The 25774-nt window shown below is 41.4% G+C and overlaps 1 protein-coding gene across 1 annotated transcript in view; it reads left to right on the top strand.

Moving 5' to 3' along the window:
• The window catches only part of LOC139920124 (CUB and sushi domain-containing protein 3-like), a 371750-nt gene that overhangs the window by 68252 nt on the left and 277724 nt on the right, over positions 1–25774 (top strand). The window contains exon 2 of the mRNA XM_071910054.2: positions 11432–11654. Coding sequence (XP_071766155.2) covers positions 11432–11654 — 223 coding nt within the window. The remainder of the gene's footprint in view (positions 1–11431; positions 11655–25774) is intronic.

Below are 25774 nucleotides of genomic sequence, written 5' to 3'. Positions count from 1 at the left end.
AAATGAAAGTTACAATGAATCCAGACAGCATGGTATAATTTATAGTACTTACATATAATTTCCTAGGAGGGCATAAAAGTTTGAGACACTGTTCCAAAACCCTTCAGCATTTTAAATGGCTTCAACAGTAAATCTATGTTTCTACAACTCACCAACAATATGGCATACTGATGGCTTCCATTTTAATCTGAATATATCTGTGTTCTGCAGAAACCTCATATCTCCAGTTTTGGGTCAGACGCAGAGGTTGGTTTTTAGGAGCTAAATGAACTATATCACAGCTGTACAATTGAAGATTTACTGTTGAAGCTAATTAAAATGCTGAAGGGATTTTGGGCAGCACATTCCAAATTTTGAAGTACCCCTATTTAATTTTGTCGACAAGGATTTTAATCTATTCTTCTGTAATAGCTGTGACAAAGTGCTGCATTTACTTTACCAGAACACAGGATATGATGTAACTATCATTTGTGCTATTAAACTAGGATGAGTGCCCACACACTATAGAAACCTGGCTTGGATTTTTAGAGGAAAGAGATAAGTGAGAGTGTGTATGTCAGTGGGGTTATAAAGGTCCATCCCATTTATTTTGTTGAAGAATCTGGCCCACAACACCTCCACAAGGTTCAACAGTAAATTCTGGCGTCTGCACAGCCATCTTCCTCCGCACTTGTCCTCAGCACTGATAGGACTCACCTGCACTACACTTCCACCACCCTGACATCGCACCAACACCTTACACTTAGCCCGCATCTCACCCAATAATTTTCAACCTCAACATAAATCTCGACAACAATAGCCTAATGGGACAGCTGACCTTGTCGGCTTGAAATGGCCCGCCAAGCAGTTCAGAAGCTGCATTTTGCCAAACACTCAGACACTAATGGAATGACTGACCCTGCTAGTTAAATCATACTGTTATTCCAATTTCATTTTTTTTTTCTAGTAGTGGTGGTAATTTTCCTCTTAGTCGTGGCCCACCGGCGTTGAATAAACATTGATGAACCACTGAGGTATAATTTCAGCATACAAACAGCTATACCATAGTAGCATAGTGTTATTTAACCTATTTTAACTTTATTTTTGTTTAACAAGGGTTAGGGTTCAAAACAAAGATCAAATAACTTTAAATTAACTGTTAGTGGTTAGTGTTTTAATATTAATTTATATTTACCATCTGCTGACAGCAGAGACAGTCAGATATGTAAAGTCGACACGGCTAAATTCATCCTAAAAAGACAAAACAGACTTTGTCTTTTTGGTTTGTTTGGATTTGGATCCCCAAGGATCAGTTTTCTTGATTCAGACTGAACTCTTCGAGACACACGTCCAGCCACAAGGGACTTTGATTCTTAACTGCCAGTCAACACTCAGGGAATAAAAGTCCCTTGTGGCCATAGGTGTGTCTCAAAGAGCTCAATCTGGATCAACACAACTGAATTTGAATTGTGGAAAAAAACAACTTTGAAATCAAAGTTAAATTCAATAACAGTCACATTCAATTTCAAGCCATTGCATTCAGTTTAAAATTGTTCCTTACAAATTCAATTTCTGAATTAATTTATTACACAATTTCATTTTTTTAACTTAATGGTTCAATATGGGCATGACAAATTCAAATTAATACAATTCAAATGCAATCTCTGCTGGCACTATTCTCTTTCCATAGTGTATCACACTAGCTTATTTTTTCCTGCTTCGCCTCACATTTCCTTGTGAATCTTTAATGTTTTATAGCAGTGGAGTTTGGGGGTAAGTTTTGTTTTGGTCCCAGTTTTTTTTTTTGTTTTAGTGCAGAGTGAGGCACTAAAACATCTTTTTTGGATACTTTATTAAATTCTAAACATGTCCCTGTCCTTTTTTGTCTTTTAGAGAGAAGTTGTGCTAAATTCTAATTATTATCTCACATTTCAGCAGGTTGCAGTGCTAAAGTTAAGCTATAAGTCACAGGGGACTGTGATTTATAATGAATTTAGCACAAAAGGGTGGGAACAAACCACTGTATAAAATTATTTTTAATTGATAGCTAAATAATAACACACTACTGCAGTGTTTCTACTCACTTCCACGTGTTTTGTGACAGTGGTGCTTTTAGTTTTGGTGCCAGTATTTTCTGGGTCTTTAATTAGTGTAGACCGATTATTTCTCAACAGTGGCGCATTATCTGAAGAGGCTCTGCCACCTGCAATGGCTTCAGTGATTTTTGGTACAACTAGCGGACTCTCTCTCTGTCTGTCTGTCTCTTTCCCTCTCTCTGTCTGTCCCTCTCATTCTTCTCTTCTCCCTGCTTCCCCTCTATCTCTTCATCACCACTTTCCCTCCTCTCCATCACTCATTCCCTCAGACCTTGGGCAAATCAGCACAAAATTCCCTGTTTTCATCTTGCCTCTCTCTATCTGTCCACTATATTCTCAAATATTGTCTACTTTTTCTTTTGAGTCTCACTCTCTCTCTCTCTTTACCTCACCCTGTCTTCCTCCCTTTCTCCTGTTCTGTTTCTTTTTGACTCCCTCCCTACCCCTCTCTCTCTCTCTCTCTCTCTCTGTCTCGCTCTCTCTCTCTCTCTCTCTCTCTCTCTCTCTCTGTCTTGCTCTCTCTCTCTCTGTCTCACTCTCTCTCGCTCTCTCTCTCTCTCTCTGTCTCTCTCTCTCTCTCTCTGTCTTCACCCCACCCACCCTTCCGCCCCCTCTGACTGACACTGTTATAAATTGATTTTCAGCCCGGTGTGTTCCCTCTGTCTCTCTCTAGGCATTTCCCTTATTTAGCCCCAACCACTCCAGGGTATAGTCTAGACCGCTGGCCGACTGTCAGTCAGTGGCGGCGCGGTGCAGTCTAATTCTTGGCTGACAAGCGTTTCTGACAGCAGGAGCCAATGGGACGTTTCAAACATGCTTACTCTCTCCCTTGCTCTGTCTCTCTCCATCTCGCGTTTTTGCTTTTGCTATCTCTCTTCCTTCTCTCGTTCTGTCCCTCTCTGCCCCCGCCTCTCCAGCCTTCCTCCTCCGTTCATCCTGTCTCCCTTTTTTCTCATTTGGTTTCTCTATCGCTCTGTCTCTCTATCTGCCTCCCTCTTCCTCTCTCCCTGTCTGTCTCTCTCTCTCCTCCTTTCTTTCTCAAAACCTTCCTGAGTAGAATTAACAGATACAATCATTTTCCAGAGACATGGACAGCTCATTTAAATTAACTAACACTGCACATGCACATGCACGCACACATGCACACACACACACACACACACACACACACACACACACACACACACACACACACACATCTCATTTTGCCCCTGGAGCTTAAGCGTTGCTGTGATCTGAATACTGATTGGATGGTTTGTCTGTCTGCTATGATTTGATTGGTCAGTTTGCCCCACTGGGGAAGCCATTCTTTAATCATAAATGAGAGTCTGTGAGATTAGACGGAATGGCCCTTTAAGCGAATCTGGTATTACTGTGGTCCCCAGTGAGAGAGAGGGAGAGACAGAAAGAGGGAGAGAGGGGGAGAGAGATGAAAGAGAGATGGACAGACAGACAGAGGGAGAGACAGAGAGAGAGACAGACAGAGAGGCAGAGAGATGGAAGAGAATTTAAAGCATATTTTTCTCTTAGTTGGACTGGTGTAATATCGCTGTACTGCTGAGGATGAGAGTAATATTTTATATTATAGGGTGCTTGCACACCCACACAGATATGTCTCATATAGAGACATTGCTGGCTCTCCAAGTAGGGTCTGGGGACGCCCTGCAGTCCTTGAGGGGGTACCGCCGGGTCCCATTCAAATGAAGAATAGGGTAATTTCACTGTTTCCTCATTTAGTAGTCAGCACCATGCGAGAATGGCTATATTGATCATAGGGTTCCCTGTGGAAAAATGACAAGCTTGGTAATTGATTTTACCCCATATTCGGAATTATCAAGCTTATTTCGGGATGTGTGAAGTCAAATGATCTTACTGTACTGCAATGGCAGATATGTTTTTTTGGTTTGAAAGAATTTCACTCGCTTCATGATAATCATTCATTCATTGTCTTTAACCACTTTTTCAGAATCATGGGAGGCTAGAGCCTATTTCAGCATACATTAAGCAGAAGGCAGGGCAACACCCTGGACAGGTTGCCAGTCCGTCACAGAGAGACAGACAATCACTCACACTCACATTAACACCTATGGGTAATTTAGAGTCTCCAATCTACCTGACTTTTGGAATGTCTTTGGAATGTGGGAGGAAACCGGAGCACCCAGAGGAAACCCACAGGAACACGGCGAGATCAAAGAAATGGCTGGGAATCGAACCCCGGGTCCGTCTTGCTGTGAGCCACCGTGCCATGATATATTAACCAACTTGTTTCTGAAATGAGTCGTATCGTAAACACCATAAGGTCTTGAAATAGGTGTGACGAGTCTGAGCATGAGACAAAGTCGCTTGTTAAGCTTGTGTTTTTTTGCAGTGCAATAACTGAGACATTCTAGATGAGATATTGCACTGAGAAAAGAGATGGAGCCTGTATTGCAGGCCAGGGTTCATTAAACTTTAAATCCAGTCAATTCAAGAAGCAGATTTTCTCCTTTGTCTTTAAGCTTCTTTTATCCAGGGAAGGTTTTGCTGAGCACGCATGCTCTTTTTCAGCTAAACCCTGTTTCTCGTTAGTACTGTTGCATATATTCACACCTGGGAGCTACAGCCCAACCACAAATCCTCTACTGTTGGCCAATTAGCAGCTCTATTGAAGTCGTTAGGGGATAAATGCCTTGCTTAAGGGTATCACAACTGTATTTGTTGAGGAAGGGAAGAGTGTTACTCATTCACCTAGACTTTCCCAGTCATGTGAGGATTCAAACCGGTGACCTTTCAGTCACACTCCCACTTCTCTCACTATTGGACTAGTGGTGTATCCCCTACTGAAAATCCTTTGGCATGAGAACAGTGAAAGAAAGTATTTCATATGAATGCTGCATTGTTAGCAAATTAATGAGAAAAGGCAAATTTAAATTGTGCGTCTCCCTCTACATCAATTGGTTAATGTACATGGGCATGGTCACTGACATTGGTTGAAACAGGGAAAAGCGTAAATACTCATTGTTTTAGGAAAACAACATAGGCACACTGCCTGTGGGTGTACAGTATGTTTGTATGGAGTGTGGTGAACAAAGGTGGAGTAAATGGCAGCAGAGTCAGTGGGTTATGGTGAGGGTTAAGTAGTCAGGTCAGGGTTATGGAGGACACTGTGTGTGTGTGTGTGTGGTAGAGAAAGATGAGGAGGTGAATAGCGGTGAACTACACAATGGTAAAGTGAGTGAAAGGTTTAAGTAGTCAGGTCAGGGTTATTGAGGAAACTGTGTGTGTGTGTGTGTGAGAGAGAGAGTGTGTGTGTGTGTGTGTGTGTGGATGGGTGTCTGTCTGCCTGTGTGTGTGTCTATGTGTGTGTATGTCGATCTTTCTGTGACTGTGTGTGCCTGTGAGTGTGCGCTTTGTTTGTCTCTCTGAATGTGTGTGTGTGTGTATATATGTGTGCATGTGTGTCTGCCTTTCTGTGACCCTGTGCTTCTGTGAGCCTGTGTGTGTGTGTGTGTGTGTGTGTGTGTGTGTGTGTGTGGAGAAGGGCTGTCAGTTTCGGTCTGGTAGTCAGCATAATTAGAAGTCTCTCTTTTAGCTGTCTCCTTCTCTCTCTCTCTCTCTCTCTCTCTCTGTCTCCCTCCCTCTCTCTCTCTCTCTCTCTCCCTCTCTCTCTCTCTCTGTCTCTCTCTCTCTCCCTCTCTCTCTCTCTGTCTCTCTCTCTCCCTCTCTCTCTCTCTGTCTCTCTCTCTCTACCCCTCTTCCCTGTGCCTTCCTTTCTCTCTCCCTGTCTCTTTCTATTTCTTCCTCTTTCTCCCTGTCTTACTCTCTCTCTCTATCTCTCCCTCCCTCCCTTTCTCGATTCTATCTGAATGATGAGTTTTAAATCATCCTTTCATTCCAAGCCCAATGATGAACGAGGGGAAATCCGTCTTTTTCTCACTGTTTATTCTACTTTCCATCTATATCCCTCTGCCCCCCTCTCCCTCTCTCTCTCTCTCTCCCCCCCTCCCTGCATCCTCAAAGCTATTTAATTTAATGAAGTAACTTAATTTGGAATAAGTCTTCCTCAAATCTGTTAAGTTCAGATAACGTTGTCATGGACACAGTCACATTTTCCCGCATGGATGTTACGACTTGTGGGATTGGAGCTAACTGGCTAGTACTGGCACCAATGTCTTTTTGTTACTGTTAGCATTACAAAGCTTTCAGCTCTTATCATTTATTACCAGTCTATTGAAAGTAGACAAAGACAAATATGTAAAAGTCAACATGACTAACATTGTGACAGCAAAAGTACAAAATGGTTCCACATCAATCAAAAAATATGTTTGAATGGAAATCTACAAGCAGGGAATGAGTGTGTACCCCAGTACTGTATTTATTTCTAACTTTAAAATCCAAAATTGCGTGTGCAGCATGGTACAGAGACAACACATTGAAAAAGAGGTGGCAAACACTTAATCAGAAGAAACACGCACTCTGACAACAGTAAAGTCTTATGCTTAGTCAACCAGTTGTTGGAGCCATTACAGCGCCTCAGGCCAGTGGGAGGTTTCCCTGCGCTGCAAAGAAATGTCCATCTTGTAATACAGTCTTAAAATCGTATTTTTCTCCAAACAAGTGAAAAATCTGCCAATGGTGTGAGATAATTTCATTTGTTTTTTCCAGTGCAAATAAACTAATTTCAGGATTTTGTTTTAATCAAGTGACATTGTCTTCATACTTGTGGAATCGTTTGCCTTATTTCAAGATACTGTCACTTGTCTCTAGAAAATTCCTGAAAAAGAGGAAACTGCATTAGAAACAAGTGGAATGATCTCAACCAATTGGCCGATGTTTTTTTGGTTAATGGAAAACTGAATTTTAAGACTGAATGTGAGACTAGACGACTTGCTGGTGCTGTTTCTTTCTACTCTACTTTCTTTCTGCGTGTTCTACTGCAGTCTTACTGGGATAATAGCACTGCAAACATTTACTTGTTTTTATGTCATTACTTTGAGGACGGCCAAGTATCTGTGAATGTTCCTTATCCTCAGATGAACCACTACTTCCTGGAGTATAAATCCCCCTTAACTTTGATCATAAAATTTCATTCCCGTTGGGACCCAGATGGATCTTCCCTTTCTGGAGTGGGCCAAAATGGCAGTTCAATAGGTTGTTTTCTTGCTGTGCTGTGCACAATCCTTTTCTGCAGTGTCTTGTAGAAAGAAAGCAGGCTGGCCTGGTGCTGGCATTTTCAGCCCTTTGTTTTCTCTCAGACCACTCAAACGTGTGATAAGTGTGTTTGTGGACGTGTATGTGTATATGTATATGTATCTGTTTGTGTATCTGTGTGTCTTTGTCTTTATGTCTGTGTGTGTGGTTGTTGTGTGTCTGCATTTGTGTAGGCCTGTCTGTGTGTGTGCCTGTGTGTCTTTTTAGCTGTATGTCTGTGTGTGTCATGTATGTCTGTGTGTGTGTCTGTGTTTTGTGTGTGTGTGTCTGTCTGTCTGCTTCACTGTGTGTCTCTCATATGGCTCTGCTCTGCTGTCTGTCCCTCCCGGTTCCTCCACATCTCAGCTCTGATTGGTTGTGAAGGGACAGAGATACTGGGCCTTAATTGCAGCTCAGCCTGCCGTTGGTCATTATACCTGTCACTGTGATGGCTTTGGAATGGTCTGGGTAAATGAGGGTTGGACAAACACACACACACACACACACACACACACACACACAGGCGTACACAGACACATGCGTGTGGAGACGCAAACACACACACACACACTTTTTGGTTGGGGTTCCGTTGTGGATAATTGGTTGGAAAAGCATCCAGCAGGATCGGCCCGCTGTCCCAGTGGCCCTGGCTGCCATGGTAAATAACGAGACTCATAAAGATGAAAGGCAGAGTGATGATGGTCCTGATTTGAGCTCTGCACTCAGCGGAGATCAATTAAGACCTAGAAGTTCAAGGACTTTAAACATGACATAAGAACAATTTTCCAATTTAATACTGCTGTTTATACTTGCACTAATACACCAATAGCGGACTGCTGCTGCATCAAACCTGTTTTACAGTTTGTTTTCGTTCTTGCAAGTTAAGTGATAAAAAATAAAATATGATAAAATATGATGATAAAAACCACAACAAACAAGAGATGCAATCAATAATCTGTGCGAGTGAGATGAAAGAACCCAAAGGGCTTAGAAACCCATCTCACATCAAAACTAACTATGGGTGCGTTCACACCAAGCATGTTTGGAGGAGTTCAATCAATTCCTTTAGTTCGGTTCATTTGGACAGATGAGAACAATGCCATTCAAACTCAGGTGTGCACCAAATAACCACACTGAGGCCGCCTGAAAATGCGGGTCAAACGTCATCATACCAACTGCAGGAAACAAGCCCAAAACATACGGTTTTATGAGTATGAGGGGATGGATGTTGACATCTGAAAGCCAGCAGTTACTCATGCTTGGAAAGCCATGACAAAATGAACTAAGGGCAAACCCCAGTCTGGACTGATGCTCATATTCAACTATTTCTTTGTGTGTTCTTATATGATATGAAAAACGTCAAAGAGTGCAAACAAGTCCATCATGCTTAGCTGAAGTCACAGGGACTGGAGTTGGATTTGTTTGGACTCCCCTCGTTTCCCAGCTGCCAAACTCACTAATCTCATGGGATGACAGCTTACCAAAACTCTGTCCAATGAACAAGCTACTTCTGAGTCCATTAAACTTTTGTCTGCAATCTGTGGTGCCATTCTAATTGTGCAGTGTGAACCTAAACAAACCATATACAAAAATGCAAACAAAGTAAACTTTTCAACTATTGTTTGGACCAAAGAAAACAAACTGTAGGTGTGATCGCACCCTAAGATACAACTGCATTGGATAACAGAATCTACAATGCAAAAATGCAGCCGTGTGCCATAGTGATAAGGCACACCATCCTTCAACAAGCCCCTATGACAGCAAGCATCTGCCCTGCTGAAGTGTCCTTGAGCAAGATGCCACTGAATCCTCACCTGCAGGGCTGCCGCTCTGCAGCTGACTCTGCACTCTGACCTCCCTGTGGAGGAGGGGAAGTGAAGAGCTGAATTTCTCCATCGAGGATCAATAGAGCATCACAAAAAATGCTATCTGAAAACTTCACTGCTGGACACTGAAGGTTTTCATCTGACACCTGTGGTGTGTTTGATATAAAAGGATCATTAAGATCAAAGGCAGAGAGATAATGATCCTGATGTGAACCGTAAAGTCCAAGGAGATCAATTACATTTACATTTTACAATTTAGGCATTTAGCAGACGCTCTTACCCAGAGAGATTTAGGATAAGAGCAGCATTCGAATTAGCTTCACTTTTACTTTATCACCAACACTGCAAGCAGCCTGTAACAAGTAGTGCAAGGGATAAAACTAAGAGGCAATTCTACAGACTCCCACTCCTATGCAAAGTAACAGTGCCTTCCAAAACATCACCATATTGACATATGCAGCATGGTGAGGCTCACCTGGAATACGCCATTTACTTAACAGCGGCCATGGAGCTGAATTGTGGAGCGAAACGTAATACCTGTTGCAGTTGATTTAGTTAAAATGCCTCTACTCCTCTCCTCCTCCTCCTCCTCCTGTCTCTCTTTTCTCCTCCTCCTATCAGCCTGCCACCCCCACACACACAGCCATAATGAAGAGCCTAGCTCATTAAGATGTAGTAGTATTTATCCTCTCCCTCCCCAAAGAAATCATTAACTTTCTTTTAAGCTGCTCTGCTTGCGTGTACATGGGACTGTGAGAGTGAGTTTGTATTTATGTCATTGGCTGAAGGGTAGATTCCGTCCAGTTTTACTCTTTTTCTGTCTCCTTCTCGCTCTCTCTCTCTCTCTCTCTCTCTCTCTCTCTCTCTTACTTTCAAAGGAATAGGCAGATTGAGTCAGATTGCAAAGTGCCTGTATTTTGTGAGTGTGAGATGCATATCTCTATTTCTAAAACAGATGGTCCTTAGTTCTAAATTGCTAAGTCATGTTCAAAGTCATTGTTAAATACGCAATCAACACACACCTGTCATCATAATACATTTTGACATGTGAGAAATCCATCGGCACGAGTAAGGAAATAATCCGCTTTTCTCAAATTCCTAAAATAGTTGATCTTGTGGAGGCACAGGAGGGGAATCCAGGTGAAAGCTATGGGTCCCTTATTGATTTCACCTATCAAGTCAGGGTGGGAGGGTGGCTTAATGGATATAGAGTCAGGGGACCTGGGTTCACGCACCCATGTCGCCAAGCACCCGCCCTGCTGAAGTGCCCTTGAGCAAGACACTGAATCCCTACCAGCTCCAGGGCTGCTGCTCTGACCCTGCCTCTGCCCTCTGAAGTGAAAAGAGACTTTCCCAAGCAGCACCACAGACTGAGTCACGTGGAGCTATGAAACTTTCTATCTCAAACTTTAGGCTCCAGCTATACATTCCATTAATATGTAATCACACATCAGCATCAAAGAACCAGGAAGCATCAGACCAAAGCTGGCCTACTTATTTATATGCATGCCGATTTGCTGCTATTGATTCAAAGCAATATTTTACTTTAGTATAAAACTGTTACCTTCAAAGGAGATCATGAATGGTCAGCCACCAGTGTTGGCCACTCCAGGGACCCATAGGAAGCATTGATTGCTCCATTTGGGAATATGATGTGTAAAAATTATACTACTTGTACCAATTAGTACTGCTGGGTTTGGAGGGAGACAGAGGAATTGTGTGTGTGTGTGTGTGTGTGTTTCTGTCACTACTAGTGCCTGTGTATGTGCTTGCTCTAAAGTCGCTAATCAGCGTCTGTCATACACAAACTAAGCCTAGCTATCACACAGCTTGACACCTCACACGCTATTAGGCACACACAGACGCACACACACACACATACACTGAGTACACACACCGAGTACACATGCATAGAAACGTACACATATGCACATACACACTCACGCACACACAAATTATCCCTTTGTGTGTGTCTCTCTCTCTCTCTCTCTCACTCTATCTCTCTCTCTCACACATGCACACACACACACACACATTATTTTAGTATTCTGTCACTACTGGTGCTGTGTCTCCATTGTGTCACTCTTGTGTCTCAATTACGTCTCTCTTGCGATGGTTCCAAAACGATGGGTCAGGACCCAGAATGAGAGAAAAAGTCTTTGCTCTCAAAACATTTTAAAACTCAAACTCTCTCTCTCTTTCCCTCCTTCCTCCTCTGTTCTCCTTCTCCATCTCTCTATCATCCTCTCTCCAATATAACAGGGCAACTTTGCTACAATTTTATTTTCTGATTCGAATGAATGAATACATGAATGAATCAAACTATGCTAAAAGAAAAACCCTCTCTCTTTTCTCACTCAGGTTTCATATATACATGTGGCGGCACGTTGAAAGGCCGAAACGGCAGTATAGAGTCCCCAGGCTTCCCCTACGGCTACCCCAACGGGGCGAACTGCACCTGGGTCATCATCGGGGAGGAAGGAAGTCGAATCCAGCTCCTCTTCCTGTCGTTCGCCATTGAAGAAGAATACGACTTCCTGTCCTTGTACGACGGACACCCCCACCCTGCTAACTTCAGGACCAGGTAGGGCGATCACTGTGGCCCCCAGACATCAAGGGCCCGTCACTACAACCTCAATCTCAACAACCTTGCCCCAGCACTAGGGGAAAAAATACAAATATATATATATATATTTAATCTATAAAATATAATCTGTAAAATATATAAAATGTTCAAAAGCTCAGCATCAAAAACAAACATAAAAAAAAGTTTGCAGTGGCAAATACAAGGCAACACAGTCATATGGGCTGTTAGGCACTGGCAGTAAGCTGTAAAGGAAGACAAGACTAAAAACTGATTTTAGTCCATTTGATTTCATTTAGACTACTTTTACTAGAGCTCATTTGTGTGCAAAAACCCACAAGACTCCTTGACTAATATAAAACGTCTATTCTGGCATGTAGCCTATTGTTTTATTATTAGGCAATCTTTTGATGTGTAGGCTTTTTTGATTTATTTCTTTAAGCTGGAGCTATGAAAAACTACTCGTGTTAATGAAACCTGTGTGTTATTGCCAATAAATAAGGAGTCATAATAAGCTCCTGAGTCTAAATGATCATCGAACCTAGACACAAGCCGGTATGAACAATTCCCAGCCTTATACGGGAAGATTTTGTTAGGAATTCATGTTTTTGGAATGATAACATTAAACAATGACAGAAAAGATAAAAGATTGAGACAAAGACATAAAAGATTATTTGAACAAAAACAGACAAGAGGCGCTGCGCTTGGTTCTCCAGATCCATGCTATAGTAGTAGAATGAATGACCTTGCATAATGACAGGCTGCGGCCCTACTGTAATGCTGAGGCTTACTCAGTGCCACTGTGATTTCCTTTTTAAGTAAGAGTAGCAATACAAGTACATTGAACTATCCTAACAATAAACAGCATACACAGACAAAAACTTGTCTTATTACATGTACTACACTTGTCTTTTTGGGGCTTATTACTGTATTTGATCGAGCAAATAGTCTCTGCCTGTGACTTTCATTGCATTCAGCCTGTTCTTAAATTACTATTAAGCTACTCAATTAATGATGCAAGAGCACACAGCACCGTCTTCTACTCTACTACTGTCTAGTGGTGTTTGATTTTAACACAGCTAAGTGCTAACTTCTCCGTCAGCACTTAGCTGGCGATCTTGCGGCGGTTCGGGTTACTCAACCCAGTGTTACGTGGATTATTACACTTGTTTTCATATTTGTATGTTCACACACTTCCTCACTCTGTCCCCTCTTTTGTATTTACCCTCTAGGTAAGTAGTGCTTCAATTTGAGTCTAAGGTTAAGGAGTTTTTGAGATGAGAATGTCTTTTGCCATCCAGTTCTTGTTTATTCACACAGAAGCAGTGCTTGCGTTTAGGATTTAATTTCTCTGCATGGGGTGTCTAATGAGATTTAAATCTGCTGACTATAAACAATAACTTGTTTTTCAGTCAGTCTGGCAGGCCATTAACATTTTGGACTTTTTTTAATTTACTGGCCAAAAAGTGGAAATTAGTACCTTTATAAGATCTTCCATTCCATACCATACCATACCTTCCCAAACAATACCATACAATATATTTATTGTCCCAAAAGAAATTCAATTTGCAAAAGCAAACATACAGCAGAATTCCACCCACATTTATTACCACTGGGTGCAAACAATGAATAGCAAGTACTGGCTGACCTTGAGCTGAGGCTATTGAGATGTCTTCTAAGGGATGTTGTGATTAGTAATTTCAGCCAATAATTAGTATTTTGTGGCAGTTTGTATTCTTATCCCCTTTCTTATGTGAAATGGTGCTGCTCGGATCGCAACAAAATTCAGAGAAAGTTATCCTTCAAGGTTAGTGTTAGTAGAATGCTTTTGAGATGAACTTGTGCATAGACCTCTCCTGCAGCTCACACTGGACAATCTCCTCCATTATTGGTTACTCAGGCCAATTTCTATTTTTTTTATTGTATGGTTAATGTTAGTTAGGAGCAACCACTGTGGTTGGGGTTGGGGATGAGATCAGAGAAAGAGTTTCTTCGATTAGATTAGGCGTGTGTGAGGCCGCAACTACTGACTTAGGGCTAGAAAATCTGTTTTGGTTCAGTTGAGGAAAAAGATTTGGGTCATGGACCGATGAAGGAAGAGCCCTCTTGATACATGCTTGGCTGTTGAAAAGCAATTCTCCTGGCGTGGGGAATGAACCACGTTCGTTTGGTTCAACAGGCATCGTTTCTAATCATCCGACCACTCCAATCAAGCATCCTCTGACTATCCAGTGGCTTTTACTGTTCAAATTACCATTGAGTGTTAATGAAACCAGGGTGGAACAGAATAGAAATGAAGAGAAAAGGTTGACCATGAGACTTTGCCACTTTTTATGAGATCCCTGGTTCCACATGGAGAGAGAGGAGTGGACGAGTGAGAATCAAACAGAGATAGGAGAGAGAAAGTGAAAGATGCCCTCCATGCTCTTATTGGTTGATTAGGATTTCCTGCTTATCTGAGATAACTGGAAATGATGCTCTGTGTGTGTGTGTGTGTGTGTGTGTGTGTGTTCGCGCTCACATGTGCATGTGTACACGTGCGTAGGTTTGTGCGTGTGACCATGTCTGTGCGTGTGAGAGAGATTTATGGTCTGCATAGTTACAATCACCCTGCTTGTTAAGCCAAATTACCTCTGCTGTCTCGTTCTCTCTCTGACACACACACACACACACACACACACACACACACATACATACACACACACATACATACACACACACACACACACACACACACACAAACACACATGCATGCACACGGACACAGGGCAGAATGGTGATTAAGAGGTCAGATCCATTAACAAGAAAACGGTAATTAAGGGGAGAGTGATTAACATGGATCATACACACCCATGCACATAGACACACACATATACATACATGCATGTGCACACACACACTTACATACACAAACACACACCAGTCTGGTCTCTTTTTCCTTTGTGTCATGCATGTAACTAAAGGTCTTGTGCTCTCTGTGTAGGATTGTCTCTCTAATAAATCACTGAAATTACACCATGCAATGTCAGGGGAAAATAATCTGACTGTTGCTGCTAGAAACCGTGAGATCTCAGGCTCGATTCCCTGTGAATCCTAAGGCTGCGTTCACACATAGCGTTTTTTGATTGGAAAAAGCGCTGCCTGGAGCGCTTTTTGTGAAGAGAAATAAAAAGCAGCTCATGGCAACGTCACCTGACGTTAGCTGAGCAGCTGCTAGCTCACTAACCAGCTGGTTAGCTCTTCTAGCAGACAGAACAGTGTTGTGCAACAAGCAAAGGCTTACCAGATATTTCCAGTATAATCCATACTGCCTTTATGATCGCTGTTGCGGTAACGGAAATTCACTTATTACAACGTCCAATTTCTCCACCGGCACTTTCACTTTCTCCATATTTGTTGTTGCTATGGGAAACGGCCAGCGTCTCTGTGATCGCGATTGGTCGGCTGGGAAAAAGCGGTTCACGTCACCCGGTGCTTTTCTGAAAAGTTGAACATTTCTCAACTTTTGAAAGCACTCCGCTCTGACGAATAAAACGCCGCTGCAGCGCTTTTCGGGAGCGGCCACCTTTTGTGCGCCTTGCGGCCGCTTGGGGAAAAAATGCTATGTGTGAGCCTAAGATAGCAATTCCTCTTTTTGGGACACACAAACTCAGCAAATAGAATAGAAACAGATGATAAATTGAGCTGCTCTCATTCCACATCGCTCTCTGTCTTCACCTTTGTGGGGCCAGGATACACACACACACACCTTGTGACCCCAACATCTAAAACACACAAAAACTTTAGAATAGGACCTTTGATTAACAACAATATTTCAGTCTACTCTTGCGAGGTGGTCGGTGAAAACTGGGTCAAAACAGGCTTTGTGGCTTTCACAGTTGCTTCTGTGTAGTCCAAAAATGATTAATAATACTTATATATTTTCTTCTGTAAGTATGGCCATATATTATTGCTGTCTTTCAAGTTTGATTAGGAATTGTTCAAGCGCCCTCATTTTGATAACAGGGGACCCCATGTGGTGTCCCAGTTGCAAAGTTGGGAATACCTGGAAGAAACATGAGCTAATAAATATGTAATCGTACAAACAGTTTCCACTCCAGCTCTCCCAGTGAGAATTTTTTTAATTAAATTGATAAAATGTTTTAATTACGCAGATTAAATTATTTAATGAAACATTCACTCATAAATAATCTAAATGATTGTGTTCTTTGTTGATCTCATAATGACTATTGTTCTATGACTGTTCCAACCTACCTTCATTAGGAAACGTTCACAATGGGGAAACAAAGAAAAAGACAGAGAAAAACAGAAAGCGAGAGAGAGAGACTGAGGCAGAGTGTGATTGTGTGTGTAATTAAATCTATTTGAATTATATTGGAATGACCTGAGGTGTGCTTGACGTATCCTAACAGGCCCTTAAACCACTGTAGTGATATCTGAACACAATTTTTCTGTTTTTGTTTTCTGTACTGGACATTTGTCACTTTATGTAACTAGCTCTTCAGCTTGTGTTCTGGCTTAGTTTGAATGTCCATTACTAGCAGGGCTTGTTCCAGACTTATTGTTTTAAATACTTAGATTACTTAAATTATTTAAGGAAACATCTTCACACATTAAAAATCCATAAATAACCTAAGACTCTGTCTCACACCCAAGAAAGCTTTCTACTTAGGTAGCATTTGTAGGTAGGATGGATACATTCAGGTAGGACATATAGGAAGCATCCTTTCAAGCTACCTTGTTTTGGCTGATTTTGAATGAAGCATATAGTGGTTCCTTAGGTGGAATAGGACATCCCACAATACCGCAACATCAGCGAACAAGAAGAAAGACACTTCCCCAACATCTGCTAAAATTAATGGCAGACGGAAGCCCCTGCTTCGACAAAAAGTTTGACCGTTTGAAAAGTATGACCATAAGAAATAACGAACATTTTCAATTCATTTTTTATGTGAAAATTGTCAATAGGGAATAATATTACTTTATATTTTAGTACAGTCAATTGTTTCTGGAATGCCGCTGAAATTACTTTTACCGGTCGAATGGAGGTCCTGGTGTAGTTTAACTAACGTTAGCTAGCAATAACATTATTACTGCAGCAGAGCCTATTGAAAGCTGATTGATAAATTAACTGGTTGCACAGTGATCACTGTATATATAAAACCAACATGGTTTATTTTTCATAGCCAACAAATACACGAAGCTAGCCAGCACACTTTTATCATTTCTTTTAACCTGTTTTGAAAAAGAAGTTTGATCACACTGGCTGTTGGCGGAGTGTAAAGTTAACTGCAGTCACATGACGTTGCCAAGGAAGGCTGTCTGTCTCAAACCATTTATCTTTCTGCTACCTACAAGTCAAACAAGGAACCTTATTAGCTGCTAGCTCCTAGTTAGGTATCAAGGAAGTAGGAAGCTACCTTCCGAATGAGACAGAGCCTAAATGACTGTGTTCTTTGTTGGATTCATAATGACTTATTCTTCCATGACTGTTACAAAACTTCATTAGGAAACATTAACAGTGAAGACAGAGAAACAAAGAGAGACGGAGAGAAAAACGAGAGAAAGAGAGACAGGCAAAGTGAGAGGCTGAGATAGTGTGTTTGCAAGTGATCTTTTTGAATTAAATTGAATTACTACCTGAGGCGTGCTTAATTCATCCTAACAGACACTTAAACAGACATAGTGACATTTTGAATTTTAGTCTGTTAATTGTCTTCACTGGCCATTTGTCACACATTATTTAGCTAGCTCTTCAGCTTGTGGTTAGACCAATGGACTGTTATCCATTGGTCTGAATGTCCATTACTAGCAAGCCATTTTTCATCCAATGGAAGTGCCAGTGCAAAAAACATATTTTTTTCTGATAATGTGGCAAGTGTATAACAGACTACACTTAAGAATGCCAAGCTAATTAATTTCAGCAGGCGTAAAAAATAAACACACCACATGAAAAAGCACAGATAAATCAGATATATCTAGCTCTGCTCACGTTCTCTGTTGAATTATGGATTCGGTATACCAGTGTACAGTAGATAGTACACACACACACACACACACACACACACACACACACACACACACATATAACTGGTCACGACTACTACAAACTTAATAATAAACTTTTTCTTTGACTCTCCCCCTCCCTCCTTGTCTTAGTTAACACACACACACACACATACACTCTAGGGATGTAACGATTAACAAATCGTATTGTCCATCTCCAGTATGACAGTCAAAATTATGAATATTGATTTCTCTATTATGTTTCTCCTCCTTAGCATCTTTCTTTCTCCCTCCGTGACACATTCTGCTATGACTCGTCCTCCATCCTTTGTGAATGTGGCTGTAATTAATGCACCATTCACGTAATGTGGGGATATTTGTTGGCACGACTTGACAGCTTAAAGCAACGCCTTGGACGTGTTCATGCATTCAAACTCATTTGAAGTTTTCTGTAGAATTCAGTTGCTCATGATAATTATTCACAGCTTTTTCAGCCTAAACACACATGCACTTAGTGTGTGGTACATTTGAGTTTATGTTTAACACCAAACCAAACATTGCAATGTCAAATACTGTTCCCCAGGGCTGCAATGATGGTAATATTGATGCAATCTATTGCACTAATCACCCTCGAGAGAAGAATTGCAGCGCACTTAATATGCAATAGTACATTTCATTCATTATTGATACAGTCAACTAATATAACCTGCTATTTGATAGAAGCCCTCGTTTATTGCCAGAGTGGGCAAATGGCCTGGAAACACTACAAACATTTCTTATACATCTGATGTAATAAATCATCATCTAAAGCAAAGGGGTTCTCATGGTCTCTAAACACCCTTGCCCTGTGAATAGTAGTTGAGTAGTGAAGACCGATTCCTTAAACTAACTCTGTTCTTTCGGGCTGTCCGACGGCAGTGAATCAATTCAGGACGGGTTCATTTGATTCACTTTTTAGTGTAAGAAAACAGTGATTTGTGGTGTAGATGAGGTGTGTTATGTCCCTTTCTCTTGAACTAAGAACTGGTCATGCACGTGCACACACACACACACACACACACACACACACACACACACACAAACACACACACACACACACACACACACACAGGACGATAAATCTAGACAGAATCTCACTGTGATCATTCCGTCACTCTATCCCTCTCACTTTCCATCTACTTACATCCCTCCATCCATCCATCCATCCATCTATCCATAGTATTTATCACTTACCATATTACAGAACAGCAGATTAGAACAGACCAAAGACTAGTTGACGTAGAAGTATGATTGGTGTAGAGTTTAAAGCTAGTTTAATGACCAGAATCAGGATCATTTGAATCTCCAAGTGTACAGTTAAGACTAAGCAGGTAAAAAAAAAAAAATGTAGTATAGAATTGCATCAAAACCGCATACTGTATTTGTACTGACATCAAAATCTACTTTGTATTTTTGTTAGTCTGTTGTGATTCTAGCAGCTTTTGCTTTGGTTGGTCTCTGATGTAAAATGGAAACTAGTAGCGATACTCATAAGATTCTCAGATGCTCATTTCCATGATGACATTAATTCAAATCTGTGGCAGCCACGTACCAAAGGACTGTATGTTACACCAGGCGATATCTGTTAAAGCCATTCTATTTCTTTTGGGTTGCCATATCCTGGCCAGTTTACTCCGCTATCCTGTTCCTCCCCTGACCTAGTTTGTATCTGCAATCCTCTATAGCACAAATTTTACACCTGGCTAGGTCACCGTCACCCCCCCCCACACACACACACACACACACACACACACACACACGCAGGTATACACAGAGAGATACACTTAAGGAAACATTCACACAGAAAGACATACATGCAGATAAAAATACATACACAGAGCCGCATAGATGCACACATACAGAAAGACTCGCACATACACACAGAAAGAGAAAGATACAGACACACACACACACAAACACACACACACACACACACACACACACACCACACACACAAACACACGCACACACACACAAAGGCCATGAGAAACAGCAGTGTGTGATTGGTGTGAAAGTAAGCAAATATGGTCTTTGATGTTGGGACAATATTCCTGAGTGGAATTGAGTGTACATGTCGGAGAAAGCAAGAGGTGTATGTATGCAGATATATATGTGTGTGTGTATGTGTGTGTGTGTGCGTGTGTGTCTGTGTGTGTGAACCAAGGTGTGTTTACCCCTGAGGTAGTAGTATTTCATCTCTTCCTGCATCAGTTCTGCCCTACAGGGGGTGAGAGGTGTGTGTGTGTGTGTGTTGGAAGATCCAAATAGCTTTGCTCAGGTTAAAAAGGCAGGAAGGAAGAGAGAGAAAAAGAGACCCCTGGCTTTCTTCAAGGCTTTTTTTCCCTTCATGTTCCTGTGTATAAGGCTCAGACCAACATCTTCTAGCCTCAGAATCAGAATTACTTTATTTCTGCATACAGTAAGTGCACAGTATTTGTCTTAGTGACATTGGTGAGAAAACAAACATACAGAGGTTCAAACACACACGAACAACATCCAGTACCAAGGGACCAGTGCAGCACAAGACATACTGTAGACAGTAAGCAATTCTTATCACTACAAATATATGCTAAACAATAAATATTAATAAAACAAAAATATACAGAATATGTTTTATATGCCCCTGTAAATCAACATATTTACTAGTCATGCATGAAAATGTTCTTTACTTCTAGAAAAATGAATATATTAAGGTGTGCATAGACTATAATGGATAAACCAAAGTGATACACACAGTTTTATCTGGCAAAATTCAAAGTATGTCCGCACAATATTCTTGGTTCACCGAGTTTTATTGCTGTAAAAACATTCTGACAGAGTTGGTCTTCATCAGGTGTCCCACTTGGGGTAAACGTTGTTTACTGCAATAAAATCTGGTGGAGCAAGATTGTTGTGTGGACTCACTTTGTTTGCTCATAAAAGATAAGCCTTGCACACTGTGGAGGAAAACAATGTGTGCCTGCCCATTGAAATTTACTAAGCTGTTTTCAGCCGTTCAAGAAATGCAAGCAACGTTTCCATGTAAGGTGAAAGCAATCCTGAGAAAAGGGCACGTGGCAGTAAAGTTTCCTCCTTAATACATTTCCAAATACAATTTCTTACCACAGCTTTTTGCCAGCTATTCAGTGACAAAGATTGTAGAGACACTGACAGAGAGAGAGAGAGAGAGAGAAAGAGACAGACAGAGAGAGAGAGAGAGATTGTAGAGATCCTGAGGATGAGAGAGAGAGAGAGAGAGAGAGAGAGAGAGAGAGAGAGAGAGAGAGAGAGAGAGAGAGAGAGAGAGACTGTTCCATGCCTATTGAGTCATTATTCCCTGATGGATTTAGCTGGTCCATTGTTACTGCTGCTTGTCTTCAAATGACATCCATTCACCCATCTATCCCATTTCCTTCCTCTTTTTCACTGTCTCTCCGTATCTCTGAACTTAGCTTTTAGTTGGTTACCACTCCTCTCTTGATATTCATTCACTGGTATCATCTCTCTCTCTCTCTCTCTCTCTCTCTCTCTCTCTCTCTCTCTCCCACAATCTGTCTCAGTCTCTCTTTCTGTCTCAGGCTGCCCTTCTTTGAATGGCTTTAATTCACTCATTTCATCTCTCTCCTCTGTTTCTGCATGTCTGTCTCTCTACCCCTTCTGTCTTTTTCTCTGTCTCTTTTCACATGATATTAATTCACACATCTCCCTCTCTCTCTGTCTGTGTCTCTCTCTCATTCTTTCTATAAATGTCATTAATTCTGTACTGATAACCAGCTCTGCTCTTTTCAGCTCAGCCTGGTGCAGATTATAATTATAATCATTACAATAACGTTAACACTGCATTACAATATTCAGGAGTCAAATCCCCCGATGATAACTCTCTCTTGAGTCTCTGGAGCTCCTGTCCTTTGTGTCATATTGTGGCCACCGTAGCCCTTTGAGATTATGTCTGTATGTGTTTAATACACCTGGGGCTGGAGTTAATTGATTTTTTTTCTGTGAGCGGTTGTTGCGACCTGCCTAGAGAGAAAAAAAAGGTAGGGTTTTACATTATATTTGCAATTGATTGCTCCCATCTGTCACAATGAGCAAGTCTTAATGCATACTAATTATCTGATCTTCATTAAGGCAAAACTCCTACTGTAGCAATTACCATGTATACCCCTCAGCCTGATTATCTTAATCAGGCTAAGGCCATAAATGTTGTAAGCATAACTGGGTTAACATACCTAGATTTCTCCTCAATCTTAACAATTATTTGGTCATGCAAATACTGTAGTAAATTGTGTTACTTTGAATCATGCAAACACTTTAAGCACCATCACCATAATTTAATCACCATAATTTTATTTTTAACAGTAACCGGGGTATTGTGGGCATGTCAATGTACCAAGTAACACCAAACCAATGCTCCCTAAAGAGCTAAACACCAAGTAGGATTATATTTAACAGCTAACCACCTAGATATGGGTAGTAGAGAATTTTACATGTAAACGATCTGCCAATTTATCATTGTTGCTCTGATAAAGGTTGCACCAAAACATTCAAGACTGATGTTGCTAAAAATAATAGTCATAACTGGGACCAAGGTTTATTTTTAACCTTTTTTAATACTTTACAACGCTGCTAGCTCCACATTTTCTGTAACTTCACTCTCAGCTAGTTGTTGGCAGAGTAACCACTCACTGGGAAGGACGAGCACCTGTAGTTTCCCATTCATAAATATTCATTGGTGACTTTACATAATATGAGCCAGGCGCACACAAACACTTGTTATGGCAGTTGGCACTCTTCGTGAAACCCTAAACTTGTCATTGCAAATCTGAGTGTGGCAATAAACAAGGCAATTGTGTCTGTGTGTGTGTGTGTATGTGTGTGTGTGTGCACGCGCGTGTTTGTACGTGCACAGTGAGAGGTAATGCTTTCCAACAAAGTGAGGCTCAGGGTCATAATCTATTCAGAGTTTTCCTGGCAACAGCAAGATGTTCCTATGCGATTAAAGCAACAACACTTAGGCGATTCTTTGGGCAATGTTACAACATCAGAGGTGCCCAAAAAAGTTGCTCTGTGCATTACAGCTTTTAGTGTGTGTCTAGTTCATGCTCCCAATTTATTCTGATGAAATTAATATTCATATGAATTCATTTGTGGCTTTAGATAGTGGCAGTGAGGCATGCACCAGGCCTCCTCTTGCACTCCTGAACTCCAAATTAGACGAGAGATTTCCAAATAAACAGCCTTTGATTCTGTGAGCTAAACCCATTGAGCTGCACACGGCTCTGGTAAGATCCACTTAGCCCTGGTTCTGGCTAGATCTTCTTAACCCTGCTTGTGTTGGATACCAGGCTAATGAGAACCAGGACAGTGTAACAGGTCAACCAATACACCTTGGATGACTCCACTGTCTGGTAATATTCCCCATACTGAGTGTGTGTGTGTGTAAGGTTCCAGTAATCCCAGTGGCTAAGCTGGTAATCCCCTCAAGCTGCCCATTAGCCCCTTGACAGACACACACACACACACACACACACACACACACACAGACACAGACACACACACCCACACACACACGCAGACAGTTCAATACCTCCAGGGCAGTCACCCAGGTGTCAGACAGACTGTTCCTCGGGGAAGGATCACTATGATCAGCCACAGAGCTGGCCCACTGCCCCTGGAGGGAAGACTGGAGACACTGGCTGGCAATACATACAGATTAAAGGGAGGGAGACAAAGAGAGAGAGGGGGAGGTGGAGAGAACGATGGAGGAAGGGATGATGAGAGGGAGGGAGGACAGGTGGGAACGGCTGGAGGGAGGAGGAGGAAAGGAGATGGGAAGGAGCGGAAATAGGAAGGAAAGAGAGGGAGGAAAGGGAGGATAGAAGTGCAGAGAAAAAAATAACAAAAGAAAGACAAAAAAGAAGGAAAGAAAAAACACACAAGGTGATTATTTTCAGTGAGTCCCTGTCTCTCTCGCCTCACTGAGCTGGCCTCTGCAGTGGAGGTGGGTATCTAGAGAATTTGTAGCTTTGGGAAACTTTTCCCTCCATTATTTGAACCAGCACACCAGCTTTCTGCTACGGTTGGCTGTTTTTTAATTCTTTTACAGAGCCCTTTTTTTGGCCATTTCTATGTATCCCCAGTTGTATTTTCTGGTCGTCTTTGTCTCGGAAATGGCAGCGGCTGATCTGTGCAGCGCCGTTTCCTTTGAGTTAGTATCCTCAAACAGACGATAACCCTGGGCCAAGAATGGACTTTCTGAAAAGCACTAAGCTGCTGTTGTGGATAAACTATGCTACTTTTCTCACTTAAATTGATATTTACATATGTGGCAATCAATGTGTGAAGTGAGTCTCATGGCCTTTGACCACGGCTCTTGAAACTTGTTATAAAACCTCTCATAGAGTTTAAATTCACGGTTGTCAGTAAGGATCTAAGCGCTCTTTTTTTCCCTCGTTCCTGGAAAAGGCACATTTTGCAGGTATGTGGTTTTTGTCCATCAACAACGTCTAGTTAGTCTCTCGCAGCCTCCCGCTGGAGTTTAGTAGTCAACTGTGTGGGCTGGGAGAGACACGCTTCCCTCATTATATGAACACAACCACACAGGAATGCTACTAGTGTGAGTCATTCAGTTTGAACACCGAAACAGTCAGTGCCTTACGTTGACGTGGGACGACAGTGGAACGGTTCCCTCCAGTATGTCACATAACATAAACACCGAGACACAGCAACAGTGACTCATTTACGCAGTGGGTACACAGCTTCTCTCTTCCTACACCCCTTTCCTTTTCTGTCTCTACCTCTATTTGTAGAGAAAGATGTACAGATTGGCTTTCTGTCTGTGTTTCTCTCTCTCTTTCTCTTTCTCTTTCTGCATGTGTTTGTGTCTGCGTTTCTTTGTGCATGCTTTTGTGTATGTGTTTGTGTGTATGTTTTTCTGTGTGTGTTGCTCTGTGTGGGTTTCTGTTTGTGTGTTTGTGCACATTTTTGTGTGCATGTATTTGTGTATGTTTGTATGTTTTTCTGCGTGTGTGTGTGTGTGTGTGTGTGTGTGTGTGTGTGATCATGTCTCTGGAGTGATATTAGATATGTCCAACTAAATAATAGATGGAATGCATAAGTACAAGACACACTAAAATACACACACACACACACACACACACACACACACACACACACAATTCTATTTGCCAGGAGCAGTTTACTTCCGAAAGTCGTCACAATAAACATATATACTATCCTACTTTTATATCACAAATGACATAAATAAACATGAACAACTTATGAAAACTGACATAAAGACTAAATCAGTATTCATGAAGCTGCGCCATTTGGGTCGTATCACTTTTTTTCAGGTGTTTTGAATACATTGTATTGGAGGTTGCGTAAATATAAAAATAAATTTGACTCAAGTTGGTGTAAGGGAACGTATCCTGTGTAGATATGTTACATAGAATAAAAATTGTTAGCTGAAGTAGTTAGTTACTCTAAAATGAAAATCATTGAGATGTTCTGCATGTTCCAAATTGGTCAAAATGTAAGTGATCACTGGTTTTGGCATATCAAAATGTATGCAAGATGCAGTTTGATATGTCATTATTAGACCAAAATGTCTTATCAGTTGTGGGACGTCCAGAATTAATTACTCAGGATTCATTTTTTGCACTACTTTTAAATCTCAGAATAAAACTCAAAGAAAAAGGACTAATAAAAAAAAATCACTTACAGTAATAAGAGTATTTTTGTTGCATTCCACCATAGAAGGAATTTGTGTGTGTTCTTTTTTAACCCCAGAAGAAACCCATCTCAGTTAGCAGTAGGCCGTGGTTCTTTCACATTAGCAGGGGAGGTTAGGTCCAAGGGTGCTGTAGAAGTCAACCATTTCATATTGGTTTGCTAGCTACCAGAATCTACCATGTTACAGCAGCTAAAAATGATATGACAGATCAAAGAACTCCATCCCTGCTTCAGGCTACGAGCGCTCTCCGGCTCGTTCTCTGACCGTCTTTCTCTCTTCTGTCTCTCTCCATTAGATAAACTCAGTGTTTGTTGAGGGATAACCATCTTGCATCTCTCTTTCTGTCTTTTCATCTGTCTCT

Source organism: Centroberyx gerrardi, chromosome 19, assembly GCF_048128805.1.
Source record: "Centroberyx gerrardi isolate f3 chromosome 19, fCenGer3.hap1.cur.20231027, whole genome shotgun sequence".
NCBI classification, from domain to species: Eukaryota; Metazoa; Chordata; class Actinopteri; order Beryciformes; family Berycidae; genus Centroberyx; species Centroberyx gerrardi.
This window is presented reverse-complemented; position numbering and strand designations above follow the sequence as displayed.